This window comes from Dermochelys coriacea, chromosome 16 (genome assembly GCF_009764565.3).
Source record: "Dermochelys coriacea isolate rDerCor1 chromosome 16, rDerCor1.pri.v4, whole genome shotgun sequence".
NCBI classification, from domain to species: domain Eukaryota; kingdom Metazoa; phylum Chordata; order Testudines; family Dermochelyidae; genus Dermochelys; species Dermochelys coriacea.
Genome location: NC_050083.1, coordinates 4,366,033 through 4,381,271, shown reverse-complemented (window position 1 = coordinate 4,381,271; position 15,239 = coordinate 4,366,033). Strand labels below are relative to the sequence as shown.

The window sequence follows — 15,239 nt, the reverse complement described above, 5'->3', positions numbered from 1 at the left end:
ATGGAAAACAATCCCCCTTGCCTTGTCCGAACTGCCACTGTCTGACCCGTCTCCTGAGGCTCTCAGCCACAGGGCATTATGGGAGTCACACGGCTGACTCTATGTACCATTCTGGGAATGTCAGGGCATTGGTGCAAAGGGAGAACACAGGTCCAGTTTGCTGTATTGCTTCCCAGTACAGAGCTACACACTTCCCCTTTGCCAGGGAAGCAAATAGCTCCACCCTGGAAATGATTGTCATTAGTCAGCAGTGCCTCCAGACAGACAGGTCAGCTCTTGCCTGAGTGGAGAATGGGCATTGCTGGTCAGTGACATGGTGAGACATGGTGGGACCGTGTCCCAGCCCATGTAGAAGAGAAACCATTTGTCTTGGTGTGACAGCAGGTCCTTCCTCAGGAGCTGCTTACACAGCAGAGGGAATTAGTGGCTAAGGGGGGCCAGGCCAGTGCTTGAGTGGGAGGCCCCAAGGAACAGTGGGTGCTGTAGGCAGAGGTGATGTGTCTACAGCAGGGGCACTCGTTCTTCTGAGTCAGCAGTGAGCCAGTGATACAACTGAAAGTGCCATGTCCTCACCACTGAAGATTCCCTGGCATGTTTTTGTACTAGGAGCAGGCATGTTAGGCCAGAATGCAATGACCATAAGAACAGCCATACTGGGTGAGACCAAAGGTCCATCTAGCCCAGTATCCTGTCTTCCGACAGTGGCCAATGCCAGGTACCCCAGAGGGAGTGAACAGAACAGGCAATCATCCCATGTCATCCACTCCCAGCTTCTGACACTCAGAGATGCATCCCTGACCACCTTGGCTAATAGCCATTGATGGACTTTCTGCCATGACCAAAGCTGTCATTTGTCCAGGACACTGGGCTGATCTAAATCCCACCTGCAGTTTCCACTGAAGCAGGTAACACTCTCACCCTATTGGGTGCCAGGCCTGCTGTGCTCCTGCCGGACAGTGGGATGGAGAGACCCTGTGCATGCTGCACATGGGAGCCCTGAGCCTTTACGGGATCATTAGCCTTCCATGTGAGAGCTTCCTTTGCCTGTCTCCGGCAGGTTCATTGCAGAGAACAGTGCTGTGCGGCCAGGGTGCCCTCATGGACAGCCCCTTCCCTGGACATACACGGCTCTCCTGTTCCTCTTCGGAAGAGGTGCACTTCACAGGCTGGGCTGCTCAGGACCTCTCTACTCAGCTGGCCAGCATGTAGGGAGCACTAGCCCAGCTTAGGAAAGGTCTGAGCTCAAGAGAGCACCAGCCTCTCTTAAAGCCCCAGTGCTCCCACAGGTGTGCTCTGATGCATGTGGGCATCGAGCCCCCAGGACCAGTGCATTACAGCAGACTGCAGCATGTAAGCAGGGCCCATCTGGTCTGGGAGCAGTTTGCCTCCACCCTGTCCCTCTGGGTGCCCTACTGGAGGAACTCCAAGAGCTCGTGAGAGCTGCTGCTGGTCAGAAGAGTTCATCAGCTCAGCTACACCTGCTCCAGGGTGGCTGCCTGGACACAGAGCAGCAGCCCATTGATACAGCTTAACTCAAGGAGTACAGTTCCCTCTGGTCACAGAGCTCCCAGCCTGGACCTAGCAGAGGGCCCCTACCTGAGGGGGGCTCAGCAGTGGGGCCAGGACCAGAGAGGGGGACACACCCAGGAAGGACTTGGTGCTGCCCCTCCCAGATGCTGCCACTCCGAAAGAGGGGAAGATGGATATGAAGCTCCCCCAGCATATTGGACTGGTGTCTCACTCAGATCTGAGATGAATCAACTGGGCCTGCTACTTCAAGGGCCCTGATGTGTGCTAATGCCTTCTCAATTCATAGTATTTAAATCAAGAAGATCACCGCTGTGATCATCTAGTGTCACCTCCTGTATTCAACAGCCCATTTAGGTTCCCTGAATTAACTCGTATTGAACTCAAACAGATCTTACCTTCTCCGATCCCAGAGTTCAGCAGCACTCCCCAAGAGAACCACATGGCCGAGGAGAGGGTCAGTGCGTCTTCCTCCTCTTCCTCACTGTTAACTTTGAACCGGCCAAACGGGCTGAAAAACAGGGCCAACCGCTTTGCTGGCACACCCAGCCCCAATGCTGCCCAGCACGTCCCATTCCCATGGCTGCTCCCCAACGCTCCCTCACCAGGGCCACACCCTGAAGCTGCCTTCAGCATCTCTGACCCCACATGACTGTGCTCCATGGACAACAACCCCCTCCCGCAATGTCACACAACCATCTCCCACTTCCCAGGCTGCATAGGTAGTTCTTCCCCACTGGCATCCCACTGCCAGGGGCATCCTCAGCATGGACCCCTGTCCAATTCCTGCAGCCACCCCCTGCTCCGTAGGGCTTTCCCCAGAGCAGTGGGGCTCCCATCACAGGCATGTCTGTGCTGATCTGATTTAGCCATTCATGCTGCTACGGCTCCAGCCTCTGGGCCCATGAAGAGAAAATCCTAAAAATAAAGATCGGCTCACAGCCCCTAGACCACTTGCAAGGCATGAATGGACTCGGCTCCCACATCAATGGGCCAGGGTCCCACGGGTCCGGGAGCCAATTCCTGGAGCTCCACGGCACTCAGTGTCACTCAGGAGCCAGTGCAGCCCATGGAGCCTTGGTTTAGATGCTCCCGAGAGCTAACACTGACAGCAGAGCACCACATTCTGTTCCAGCTCACGCTCACCAGCAGGCCTTGGGGGAGCCCTGTGTAGAGGTGTCAGTGACCCAGCTCGACTCCCCTCCCTGTCCCCTCCCCACCCTGTCCTAAGTGCACCCCCCCACAGGCTCCCACTCTCACCCAAAAGTCAGTTACCTGAACCGGTCTAAGAGATACAACATCACGGCCACCACATGCACTGAGAGTCCCACCAGCAGCCACAGCGTGCTCTGGAAAGGCTGCATGAAGGAGTCGAGGGTGCTGCGGGGGATTTCCTAGCACAAAGGGAAGGAGCATTGGCACCTGGCAGGAAAGAGTCATTTAGGAAACCAAATCCCTGCCAATCTGCCACTCTGCCAGCCTCCTGCATCCAGCCCTGCCTCCCCGCATCCTCTGCTTTGGATGGTCCATGTAGCCGGGGACAATACTGTTGCAATAGAAATGCAGCCCTCTTTGGGGGCAGACTGCGGGAACTCTCCCACACTGGCCCCAGAGGAAAGACTAGACATTCAAACAGGCCTGAGCATTGCTCCTGCTCCCAAATCAGAGATCAGCCCTCAGCCGGGATGCTCGGAATGTAATAGCCCCTCCCCTTTCTGGAGCAAGAGGGAGCCAAAGACTTTATATGGGGTAGAGCGGGAGGGACCCAAGGCTTGGCCTGTTCCTGCAGGTGAGGGCTTGTAGTCACTACTTTAAAGGGGCTCCAGAGACACTTTATTTTCATTCAGCCTCCAAGGGAGGTTTAGCCTCCACCCAACAAAGATAGTCCAGGGGCCAGGGCCATTCTCCAGCCTGCAAGGGTTTAGTTTCCTTCTTAAAAGAGAGGATTCAAAGATCATGTTTGTGCAAAACCGTTGAAAACTTTGCTTTTCCCTGGTGCCATCACTGGAGAGCAAGGAATGGGGGTGGGGGAATAACCTTGGGAGGGCAGGAGAGTTTGGGAGACGGACCTTCTCCTGGTCCAGAGAGATGTGGGGAGATGACCCAGCTCCATAGCCAATAAGACTGTCATGGAGGGGTTCAGCTGCAGCATGGGGAGGCACGTGGGGTGGGCAGGGTTGCCAGGTGTCTGGCTGAACGCCTGGCCGTAAAGGGACCCTGTTGGCTCCAGTCAGCACTGCTGACTGGGCCGGTGAAAGTCTGATCGGTGGTGCTGCAGGGCTAAGACAGACTAGTTCCTACCTGCCCTGGGTCTGCGCTGCACCCGGAAGCGGCCAGGAGGTCCAGCTTCTAGGCGAGGTGGGTCATGGGGCACCATGTGCTGCTCCCGCCCTGAGCACCGGCTCTGCACTCCCATTGGCCACGGTTCCCGGCCAATGGGAGCTGGGGAGCAGTGCCTAAGGGCGAGAGCAGCGTGCGGAGCCTCCTGGCCCCCACACCTAGGAGTTGGACATGCTGGCCACTTATGGGGTGCAGCGCGGAGCCAGGACAGGCAGGGAGCCTGCCTTAGCCCCACTGTGCTGCTGACCAGGAGCTGCCCAAGGTAACCCCGCATGCCAGCCCTAAGCCCTAAACCCCCTGCCCCAGCCCTGAGCCCCACCAAACCCAGTCCCACTCCTGCACCGCAAATCCCTCATCCCCAGCCCCACCCAGAGCCCACACCCGCCCTGCACCCCAACCCCCTGCCTCAACCCACAGCCCCCTCCCACACTCCGAATTCCCTCGGCCCCACCCCCCAGCCCAGATCCCCCTCCTGCACCCTGAACCCCTCATTTCTGGCCCCGCCACGGAGTCCGCACCTCCAGCCCAGAGCCTGTACTCCCTCCCACACCCCAACCCTCTGCTCCAGCCCAGAGCACCCTCCCGCACCCTGAACCCCTCATATCTGGCCCCACCCTGGAACCTACACCGCCAGTTAGAGTCCTCACCCCCTCCCGCACCCCAACCCCCTGCCCCAGGCCAGTGAAAATGAGTGAGGGTGAGAAAGAGCGAGCCACTGAGGGAGGGGGAATGTAGTGAGCAGGGGTGGGGCCTCAGGAAAAGGGCGGGGCTAGGGTGTTCAGTTTTTTCCAGTTAGAAAGTTGGCAACCCTAGGGGGGAAAGGACGCTGAACAGGCCGGTGGCAGCATTAGTATTGCCAAAAGGCTACAACCCTTATCTTCATTCATTGCTTAGTAGTGAGTGACCCCACCCAGTGCCCAGGGTGCTGTACCGTCATACTTAATAAATCACCTGGAAAGACCAACACAACTAACGATACAGCCAAAGCATGCATCTCACACTCCAGCAAATACAGGGACCAGGGAGGGGACGGGTTCTAACAACGGGGCCTAGAGTGATTGTAATGAATACTAGCCGCAGGGAAAGTCTCCAGGTAGTGCTTAAAACTGGGAGAGGGACAGCAGAGGAGAGTCAGTCCCACGCACTGGAGTCACGCCCCTGACCGTCCAACAGCGCTGAGCGCAAGGCTCCAGGAGGGGGTCTCACTCCTCTGTGGAGCTGGAGCCTGCACTGCTAAGGGCCTTGAAAGCTGCCGGGCCAAGGACCCAGTATAAAATGCAGGGTTGGTGTATCATGGTTGCAGCCTGCCCAGTAAATGTGGGATGGACTCAAGAGCAGGGGCGGGTCTTGGGAGGCAGGAAAAGGGGCCTTGGATGGGGAGGAAGCAGCCTCGGGCAGGGGTGGATGAGAGGTCTGGGGCAGGAAGAGAAGTGGGGCTGAGGTGGAGGTTTTGTCCAGAGGCACTTGTTAACTGGAGCTGCCTGGGTGTGGGGAAGGAACCCACTGTTCATCCCTGCCTGTCTCTGAAGGGCATGTCTTCTGGCACTAGCTGCACCCGCCCTTACCTTCTTCACCAGGATGGTGAGACCCTGGTACTTGAAGGGCTTGGAGAATTCGATGTACTGCGCACGCTCGTTGTTGATGGTGAGGGGGGCTACGATCATGTCTGCCTGGCCGCTCAGGAGCTCCCCCATCATCCCGTTCCACTCCTTCTTATTGCTGTTATTGACCTGCAAGAGCCATCAGCCAGGGTCAGCCCCACTCTGCTGCTGACCCCAAGGTGCTCGCCCACCCAAGGCTCTGCGAACACCTCCACAGGCAGCATCAGCACATCAACCTCTCCCGTTTGGGACAGAGGGGGGCTTTGGCTGAGGCTCCTCACAGCAACCCCAGCTGCTGCTGACAGCGGCCGATATACATTTCTTCTGCATCAACACAGGGCAAAGGGACATGTCCAAACTCACCCGCTCCTGTGTGCCAAATTTACCATCAGCAACCAGGTGAACTTCGTAGGTGAAATTCATCACCCCTGCAAGTCTGATCAGCAGGTCGATGCAGAAGCCATAGCAGCACAGAGACACAGTGGGGCGGCCTGTAGAGGGCAGCAGGGATGAGGGAGGGTTACGCAGCACCACAAAGATTGCAGAGAATTCCTCACATCAGCGCCTAACCCAGCAGAACCTAGCAAGCCCATGCAAAGGACTGGGAGACCCTTGGCTGCGAATTAATGAGCTAACAAACAAATTTGCTAACAGCAAAGAGAAAGCATCCGCTCTGTGCCATGGGGCAGCTCTCATGTGTCGGAATAGTTCCAAGTGCTCCAGCAAATGTTCTGCCATGTATTTTGCAAGAGTGAAGAAGTCATAGCAATGAGACCTCACTGCAGCCCTGTGCTCAAAAATGAGAAACACCCAGACATGGTTTACTTGTGATTTATGTGTGCAGTGAATTAGCAAGGTTATACAGGAACCCTATCAATGCCACTGAAATGCATTCACCACTGCAGTGGAATGCAGTGGATGTTTAGCAGCCCACAGCAACACTGCTCAACAATTCAGGGTAGGAAATGAAGGAGAACACAGTGTTCAACTCAAGGAATTTAGGAAGACAAAGTAACTTCCACATTGGAATTTACTGCCATGGGATATTTTACTATGGTATGGGGGAAGAGACAAAAATAAAGAGAGAACAAAGGAAGGAGACAGTGAGTAAGAGAGAGAAAGAGGCATGAGGAGAGTCAGAGAGAAGGGAAGAAAGGAGAAGACGAGAGGAATGCAGAGAGAGGAGAGACCAGCATGGAGGCTGTATCTCTGTGTGCAGGGGCATCTGAGATTCCCAACACCCACATGGTGATGGAGAGGAGCTGAATGGGGCATTCTCTGGCCTGGCAAGGTGCTCAGATATTTTCCAGTTGGCTGCTCCCTTTAAAGGTCTGCAGGCCGCAGAGCAGGATTGGGCTCCCTCACTTTTTTGATCTGAGTTGCTGCTGCATGTTCATTCCCTGGAAGAAGTTACCTGGGATGGTCTCATTGGGTCCAGTGCAAAAGACCTTTTTCACAGGGTCTCCATTGATGGTAATTTCTTCCTTACATGTTCCATCAGCTTGTGTTGCTTTCACATACACAAAGGGCTCTTGGTGAATTGTCACAATCTGTGGAGGAAGCAGAAATGCCCATTTGCCTCAGAGACTGAGCCTCTGCCAGGTGGCCTTCTCATTCCCCAAGGGCATGTGGGATGCCCCGATAAAACACAAACTGTCTAGACTACTCAGTCTAGCTCATGAGTGGCATGGATCCCACGGTGCCCATCACCAATAAAGGAGTCCCCTTCTCTAAAGCAAGGCTCAGCCAGGAAAGCAGGCTATGATGGGCTTTGAAAGTAAGGACAGGAAGTGTTTGCTGAAGGGGTCAGAGGTCACAGAGGGAAGGCTCCTTCAAATGCATAATGATAATAATAATAATCCTCCCCCCACCCAGCTCTCCCACAGCACTTCTCCCACATAGATTTCAAAGCACTTTAAAATGAGGCTAATAGCATTTACCCCCATTTTACACATGGGAAACTGAGGCATAGAAGCAAAAAAGAAAAGGAGTACTTGTGGCACCTTAGAGACTAACAAATTTATTTGAGCATAAGCTTTCGTGAGCTACAGATCATTTCATCGGATGCATTCAGTAGAAAAAAATATATAGGCATAGAAGGAGGCCTTATTCAGTAAATAACTTATTCAGGGTCACCCAACAGGCCAAAGGCAGAACCAGAAAGAGCACCCAGGTCTCTCGCATCCAGGCCAGTGCTCTGTCCAGTAGGTCACACCAGCTCAAGTTAAAATGAATCCCCTTTAGCTTTGACCTAGGAACTGGGCCAGAGAGCCCCGCTCAGGGTCCCATTTACAAACAGACAACACAACACTGAATGAGTCTGGGCCTGCCCCACATTTACATTTAAGACCTTTGACACTTCTCTGCAAAGGAAAGGGGCTTGACAGTGCGTCTAGATGTGCTTTCGTGTAACTTAGTGCACTCCCACGTTGCAGCCCCGAACACTGCTGGTGCAGCATAATGAGGCTTTTTAATGTAACTGAGACTCAGTCCTGCCACAAGGCCAGGTATGTGATATGTGAGAGGATATGTGAGAGGAGCTACTAGTGGCTCCATCACAACTGCTGAGTCATTTGCTGGTACCTTCAATTTGGTTGACATCTGATAGCCTGCAGGTTTCTCTGTCTCTCCCCCTGGCCAGATGATCTTCCGGTCATTGGGCAGGACCTGCGAGTGTCACCGAGAGAAGGAGAGAGAGACATTAGATGCCTGATGCAGGCTCTGCACCTCCATCTCTGGCTTTCCCTGGAGGAACATACGTACATGGCTGCCATTGTAAACCCCAACTTGAACCAGTTTCCGGTTCTGCAGGTTCATGATGCTGTAATTGGCGAATTTCCTGTCCCCGTCTTCATTGAACTCCAGTCTCCCAGTCACACCCTCGGTGTACTTGCACGACATCAACACTCTACAAAGAACACCCCTGTTTAGGTTCCAGTACATGTTTCTTCATCTGCTCTCCTCCCAGAACACAGGGCAGCAGGGCGGATGAGAGCTCAGTGAGAGGGCAGCCTGGCTATCTGGGGAAGAGCTTTGGTGGCTAGGGGATCAGGCCCTTTGTTAGTCAATGAGATAAAAGTTGTGGATCTGTTTTCCCTAGACTAGATCGGCCCCAGCAGCTTGCAATGAGCCCAGGAACTACCCCTGAGTTTTCAAACCTCATGGAGCCCTGAGCTCAGCTGGTGTCAGTCTATGAACTGATCAGTGTAGCAGACACAACAGATCAAAACAAATCAGACCATGTGAGCTAGAATGGGACACTGGGCACTGAATGAATATCAAGAGAGTGAGGCTACAAATTCACTTTTTCTCCCAAGCAAGAGCGAGCATCACCAAGATGAGATTCTGCAGAAAAACTGAGCTCCAGGGCACCCACATCCCATCCCACAGAGCAACTCAGCCTCACAGTACAGAGATCCCAGCCTGCAGATCTCCCGAGTGCCACAGCACCAAAGAGCACGCCTATGGCCTCCCAGATCAAATGACCATCCCAGGTGTAAAACTACAGATTTTATGAACAAAGCTACTTTGCATGTGTAATGCACAATTTTCTGAAACACTTACATTTTCTAAATGAAAACCATTTCCCCCAATTCTATTCACCGCTCCTCAGTGGGGTCTAGTCCCATGTGACGTTTCAAGCTGACATGCTATTGTGCTGTAGACCAGTACAAAATTAAATTAAAATTTCCTGGCATTTTTTTTTTACCATGGACAAGATTATGCTTATATTTGTTTCATTCCCTATTAGTCCAAAACTGACGGGATAGTGTGTGCTCAGACTTTGCAAATGGATTTTCTATATTCATCAAACTGAAAGTGAATTCCTTGGAAAAGTATCATCTGAAAATAGCTGATCGGAATGGAAGTGGTTGTGCACATTCCCCGCAATTTCCTGCAGTGATCACTGTTGCTCTTAATTACTCTGCACAGATTCACTTTCCATCTTGAGTGACAAAACCATGTAGATGTATTAAAAAAATTAAGTATCAATTCAAATCCCCTTCCCTCTCTCATCAGTGGATTAATTCACCAGCAGAATTAGCATGAGAACCCAGGGAGGCTGACACCTAGTCCTGTGCTCCAACCACTAGGTTACACCATCTCTTCAAACATTTGGGGAATCTGGGGAACTCATAATCCAGTTCCTACCCAAAGTAATGATTGATAGTAAATAACCAAACATACGGTGTGTAGGGGTGGGAGGGCGGGGGGGGGGGGTGGGCTGAGCCCAGGTACCTCTTGAAAAGAGGGCCAGTCTTCCAGATGTTGGTGTTCCCAACGCAGCCTCTCGGGGGGTCCGTGATATTCTCCTTCTCGAATAAGTCATGGACTGCCTGAGCTACCACTGCGACAGCATCGCTGATGTGAGCTGACTCGTTCTTCCCGTTAATGAGCTGCAAACCTATCACCCCTGGAGCAAACAGAGAGCATGGCACAGGTCAGAGAACCCCAGGCAGACATGCCCTCCCTGCAGGTCTTTCTTGCCAACACCGAACTAAGATCCATGGATCCCCTGATCCTGGCCTTCAGCTAGCAGAGTTCCACCAAGATGCCAATGAACTCTGGACTGTGGTGGACCTGCTCCCTACAAACCTTGGTGCTGAGGGGGGCAGGAGTTAGGCTCAAGCTGGGGCTACCTGATTGCCAACTTCCTTCTGTAAGAAGGCACTTTGCTACTTTGCTTTGTGTTATGGGGAGCACACTGGGAATTCAGATGGCAGGCAGGCAGTAGAAGTGGTAGACAATGCATGTGGAAGACCCAGCACTGAAACTGAAACCCAAGTTTAAGAGGCATTATTTTGAATTGGAGTGAGTGTTTGCTCTGGACATGGGGGAGTGAATCTGGGAGTGATATCAGCTAAAGCTGTTGTTCCCCTAGAAGCAATCAGAGAAATAAGCTTGGTTAGTGACTATTTGAACTCAATGCTGCAATTAGTTTGTCTGCAACACAAAGCAACTCAGTGAATTAGCTTCACCATCCTCTGCGTCCTTTTAGTTGATTCTCCCTCCCCCCCCCAGCAAAGTGCTTAATGCACTGGACTGCTGCTATTGCAACATGCTCTTAGGATGCAGTCAGACACTATATGAGGTTGCTTTTGCCAATCCCAGTTTGGGAAAGGGAGGGGCTTATCAAAAGGCTGCCCTTCCCCACAAGATCTCTGAAACCGTTCACACTCCCTTGATTCCGACTTGGATCGTGAATGGATCATGAACCGTAACAATAGAGAGGAAGGGAAAGGGGATCAAACACAGCAGTGGAATGAAGATGTTCTGGTTCCAAGACAGGTTCTCTGCGTGGCCCTGGATCTTCTTGCGTACACTAGTATAGGTGATGTCAGGAAGCCAGGAAGATTGCCAACCATATCAAAGTGAGAACAAGCAAGGAGAAAAAGAATGAGGTAGAACAAGGCCAGCCTAAAACACAGATCTTGCACTCTCCTTGCTACAGGGTGTGCCTCTCTCAGGCCATACAGGCTGCTTGTTAGTTCCAATGAGACAGGAGTTTAGTGGAGGATGGACTATAACCCTGGCCTCACCTGCAAGCTCTTTATGCCACTTGGGCAGCACAAAAGGAAGGAGAGTCACCCAAACAGCAGCTGGGGATTCCCCTCCTGACATAGGGGAATCCCTGGATGGGGTGAAGCTGGCATAAGCAGGGATCTGGCCTTAAAATTATTTGGATGTTTGCAGCATCACACATGATCTTTGAGAAAGAACATACTTTCAAGATTTTGTTCTGAGTCCCAAGTTCCTCCTCCTGCCTGGGACTGCCTTTCTAATCCATCTCCACTTTTCCATTTTACAGAGAAACAGGCTTTTTGGATGCTTTATGGACACTATGAAGGCTTTCTGGAAACCTCTGGGAGCTGTGGCTTTTTAAGAATGGTCATACTGGTTTGGAGTAAAGGTCCCTCTAGCCCAGTGTTCTGTCTGCGGACAGTGGCCAGGGCCAGGTGCCCCAGGGGGAATGAACAGAGCAGGCAAATCACCCAGTGATCCATCCTGTCACTCATTCCCCGCTACAGCATTTTTTGCAAAACGATTCCCTTTTGGCTTAGTTTCTGCTCCTGAAGTATTTCAGAGAGTGGTGTCTCAGCTCCAGGGGGCATGCTGCTATTAGGAGGACATTCTCATCTTTGCTAAAACTCTTCCTGAGCATAATGCTATTCTGGCCCAGGTACTAACCTACCTGCAACTAGCTGGCATAAAGTTGAAGGAGGCCAAGTGCGGTTTTGCAAAAAAATGCTGTAGAGTTCCTAGGGTGTTCTCAGCCAGCCCACGGTAAGAAAGCAACACCTGAATGGCTGCAAGCTGTCGCTCGTTACCACTACCTGCTGATCACAGCGGCTGAGGTTCATTCCTTGGCCTAGCTTAATACATAGGTGGATATGCTTGCCCAGTTTTAGTACCCTTGCCAAGCCGCTGGGAGATTTAACCCGGGGCCAGGACCAGTTGGTTTGGACCGAAGAAGCAAAGTAAGTTTTTGAAACCCTGCATCAAGACCTCTGTCGGATCCATTCTCATGCTTATTTTGATCCGTGGAAGCCCAGAGTGCTTCAAATTGATGCATTCAATCAGCATCTGGGCACAGTTCTGCTCTAGGAGGGATAGCCAGTTATCTTTGCATCCCATACTCTCACTCCAACAGAAGCAAACTATTCCCAGACTGAGCTATAGTTCTTGGAAATGGTTTTTGCTATTATATGCTTCCAGGTTTATTTAGTGAGAAGACATTTCACCTTTGAAACTGATCATTTGCCTATTCCAGGCCTCTGTTATAAGGCCATTGATCTGCTGAATGTGAGGCTGCAGTGGTGAGTTATTCAGGGGCAGCAGTATGACTTTGATTTGGTACATCTCAAAGGAAGATGTAATATACTTGCCTATGCTCTTTCGAGAAATTCTGCTGGTTTGGCACCCTAGTATGCAGAAATAGCAGAGCACACCATATGCTGTTGACTGAAAGAGATGTCAACTGACTCAGGGAGGACCGCTGATGCCATCTTCAAGATGCTGAACTGAGCAAGGTGACCTGCACAAGGAGGTTGGCCGGACCCAGTCCTTAACAAAACTTTGTCTATAGTCTACAACATTAATTCTGAGTGCCCAGTGAAGACATGTGCTACTCGATATATCTTATACAGAGAAGCCCGGGTGATCCTCCCTCCAGTGCTGTGACAAGCAATCCTGGATATGGCTCATGAAGGACATTTGGGGATTACTAAAAATGAAGGAACTTTTGCAGAGTTATGCTCAGTGGCCAGGGCTGCCCTCAGACATTGAGTGACACGTATAGAACTATTGTTCCTCTGGCACCTTTGAAACCAGTAGTTGTAGACAGACCCTGTCAGACAATTGTAGTGGATATTACTGGCCCCTCAATTGCACTGTATGACTACAAACTGTTGACTGTTATAGACTATTACTTTGCCCCATTGCATTTATAATTTCACAAGGCATCTAAGAGGAGCTAATTTGTCACCTAACCACATTATTCGCTACGTTTGGTCTACCAGAGAGCTTTCTTTCAGATAATTGGACACCTTTTGTATCCAGAGAATTTGAGGTCTTTCTGATGAATATTGGTGCAGTACATTATAAATCTGCTGTGTCCCATACCCAAAGAATAGAATAGTGGAGAAACTGCATGGGACTCTGGGAAAGCATGTACTTCACATACTGGAGGAACGTCAAAATACCCCCTTCCTTGTTGCATTAAGTTGTGCTTTATATGATATTTGGAGTAAATCCATGAAAGTATTGGAGAAACCCTGTTCTATTGGCTCTTCAGTCAACCTATGAGGACCAAGTTGTCTGTGCTGATGAAAAAGGTTCATCCCACTCCTCTGCCATCCTCAAAGCTAACTGATGTGTTTAGGAAATATGTGATTTTCAACAAGCGTATCTATGCAAGACTCCATGCATTCTATCCTGGAAAAGGAATATATGTTAGGGGAGGGTCTGGAAGGATTTTCAATATTTGTGGTGTGATCTTGCGAGCTTCAGGGTACAAAGTGGGACAAGTTTACCACAGCGAGAGCTCATTGTTAACCGGTGAGCTATGCTGCCGACGGAACGGGAACCGGCAGGGAAGAGAACTCATTGTTAACTGGTGAGATGAGCTGCCGACAGAATGGGAACCAGCAGGGAAGAGGACGCTCTTTGTGCATATGGTGTCATGGGGCCAGTTGGGGAAGTTGTGCCACAGCAACAGCATCCACCTCGTGAGCTGAATCAGAGGTATCACCTATGGCCCCAGGATCATCTGGTGCATCCAGCCAGGTCCTGCTGAACTTTTGGAGAGAAGGGAAGGAAATTGAGATGACTGGTGTATGTTGCCTTCCTGCTTCTTGTTCCTGTTTCGTTTCCTGGTTCCTGCTCCCTGAATTCAGTGTGCCTGTGTGTGTGTGCGTGCGTGTGCGTGTGCCTGTGTGTGTGTGCCTGTGAGTGTGTGTGCACGTGAGAGCGTGTGTGTGTGCGTGAGCGTGCATAGCATGGGGTGTGTGCAGCTACTCAGAGTCTGCTGCTCCGTATCTGTGGCTGGGACTGTTTCTATGTTTTGTTCAGACTGTTGCTGTCCTAAGGGGTTCATGGTTAGTACATGTTTTAGTTGACAATGTGTGTTTTGCTGCTGCTGCTGCTTCTTCTTTGTTTGTTTGGTGGCATTGGGATTGCTGTTCCGGGGTGCATCAGAGGGTAACATCACTAATTTCAGGGAGTAACAACGAGCTGGTTGTTCCATCAGAATGCTCTGTGACAGCCATGACAGCGCTCAGAGCAATGTCTCCTCTCTGGCACTCCTCTTGAACCTAGGAGTCCTAGTTATAGGCCAGGATCACATTGCACATTCACTGCAAGTGCAGTAAACATTAGCACAGAGAAGTGGAGGTACGTACCATCTGGGGCATATCGCAGGGCATTGCCAGATATCTCTCTCTCCCCCACCAGCCACACGTATCCTGAGCCCGTCATATTGAGCACGGCTGCCGATCTGTACACTGTGGCAGCATCGTCCTCACTGAAAAGAGACAAAAGCAAATTACAGTGATGAGTCTCTCTCAATCTCCTCATGTACCAGTTACCTTCCTTTCCCCTGCTCTGGTTCAGAACCTGCAGGCTGAGGCAGAACGGCCAGAATGAAAGTCTTGTACAACAGCAGAGAGAATTCCCCATCCTCTTCCCATCCTTTCCTCACCCTGTGGGACTGGATTCATGAAAGCAGGATGCAGTTCAGAGAACAAAGGCAGAGGGTTAGCTGTGATTGGGAAGTCTCCCCCAGTCCAGCAATATGTCTCACAACCAGCCTAAAATGACAATAGTACTGCTGAGTGGGGGCAGACAGAGGGATTGAAGATAGGCCCAGATACGGCACCCTGTTCTGGAAATGTAGGTGACAGTGTGAGGGGTGATCAGCTCAAGCAGATGGACTCCAAGGGCTGAAAGAACCTGGTTTTCTGCAAATGATAAAAAAACAAGAAGACACACCCAATCCCTGCTTTCTACCTCTGCCTCTAGAGAGAATGTTCTTCGGGTTTTCTAGTGGGCATGGGTGGGTCGCCATGTGGTGCCTATGTGCCTAAAACAGGAATACCCAGGGTACAGAAGTGTGGTGTGAGGCTGCCCTGAATGCATGGGTTTGACTTTGGCTGTGAATGGAAGGACTTCTGCTCAGTGTGTTTTCTCTCCCCACTCACTCTCCCTGTCTGAAATCACAGCAGGAAGGAGCTAATTGAGACTAGAATCTGTCTGGGGAAAAGCAGAATGTAC

The 15,239-nt window shown here is 51.3% G+C and overlaps 1 protein-coding gene across 14 annotated transcripts in view; it reads right to left on the bottom strand.

Annotated features, from left to right (window-relative positions):
- Positions 1-15,239, bottom strand: part of GRIN1 (glutamate ionotropic receptor NMDA type subunit 1) — a 73,908-nt gene that overhangs the window by 24,495 nt on the left and 34,174 nt on the right. For all 14 annotated transcript variants that reach the window (XR_006275992.1, XR_006275994.1, XR_006275993.1 and 11 more), the window contains 9 exons: positions 14,369-14,490; positions 9,708-9,882; positions 8,232-8,376; positions 8,052-8,135; positions 6,883-7,018; positions 5,832-5,959; positions 5,433-5,597; positions 2,803-2,921; positions 1,926-2,038 (listed from right to left, as the gene is read on the bottom strand). Coding sequence is in view for 8 of the 14 variants with exons in the window: in XM_038374571.2 (XP_038230499.1) it covers positions 1,926-2,038; positions 2,803-2,921; positions 5,433-5,597; positions 5,832-5,959; positions 6,883-7,018; positions 8,052-8,135; positions 8,232-8,376; positions 9,708-9,882; positions 14,369-14,490 (1,187 nt within the window). In the remaining 6 variants the exon portion in view is untranslated. The remainder of the gene's footprint in view (positions 1-1,925; positions 2,039-2,802; positions 2,922-5,432; positions 5,598-5,831; positions 5,960-6,882; positions 7,019-8,051; positions 8,136-8,231; positions 8,377-9,707; positions 9,883-14,368; positions 14,491-15,239) is intronic.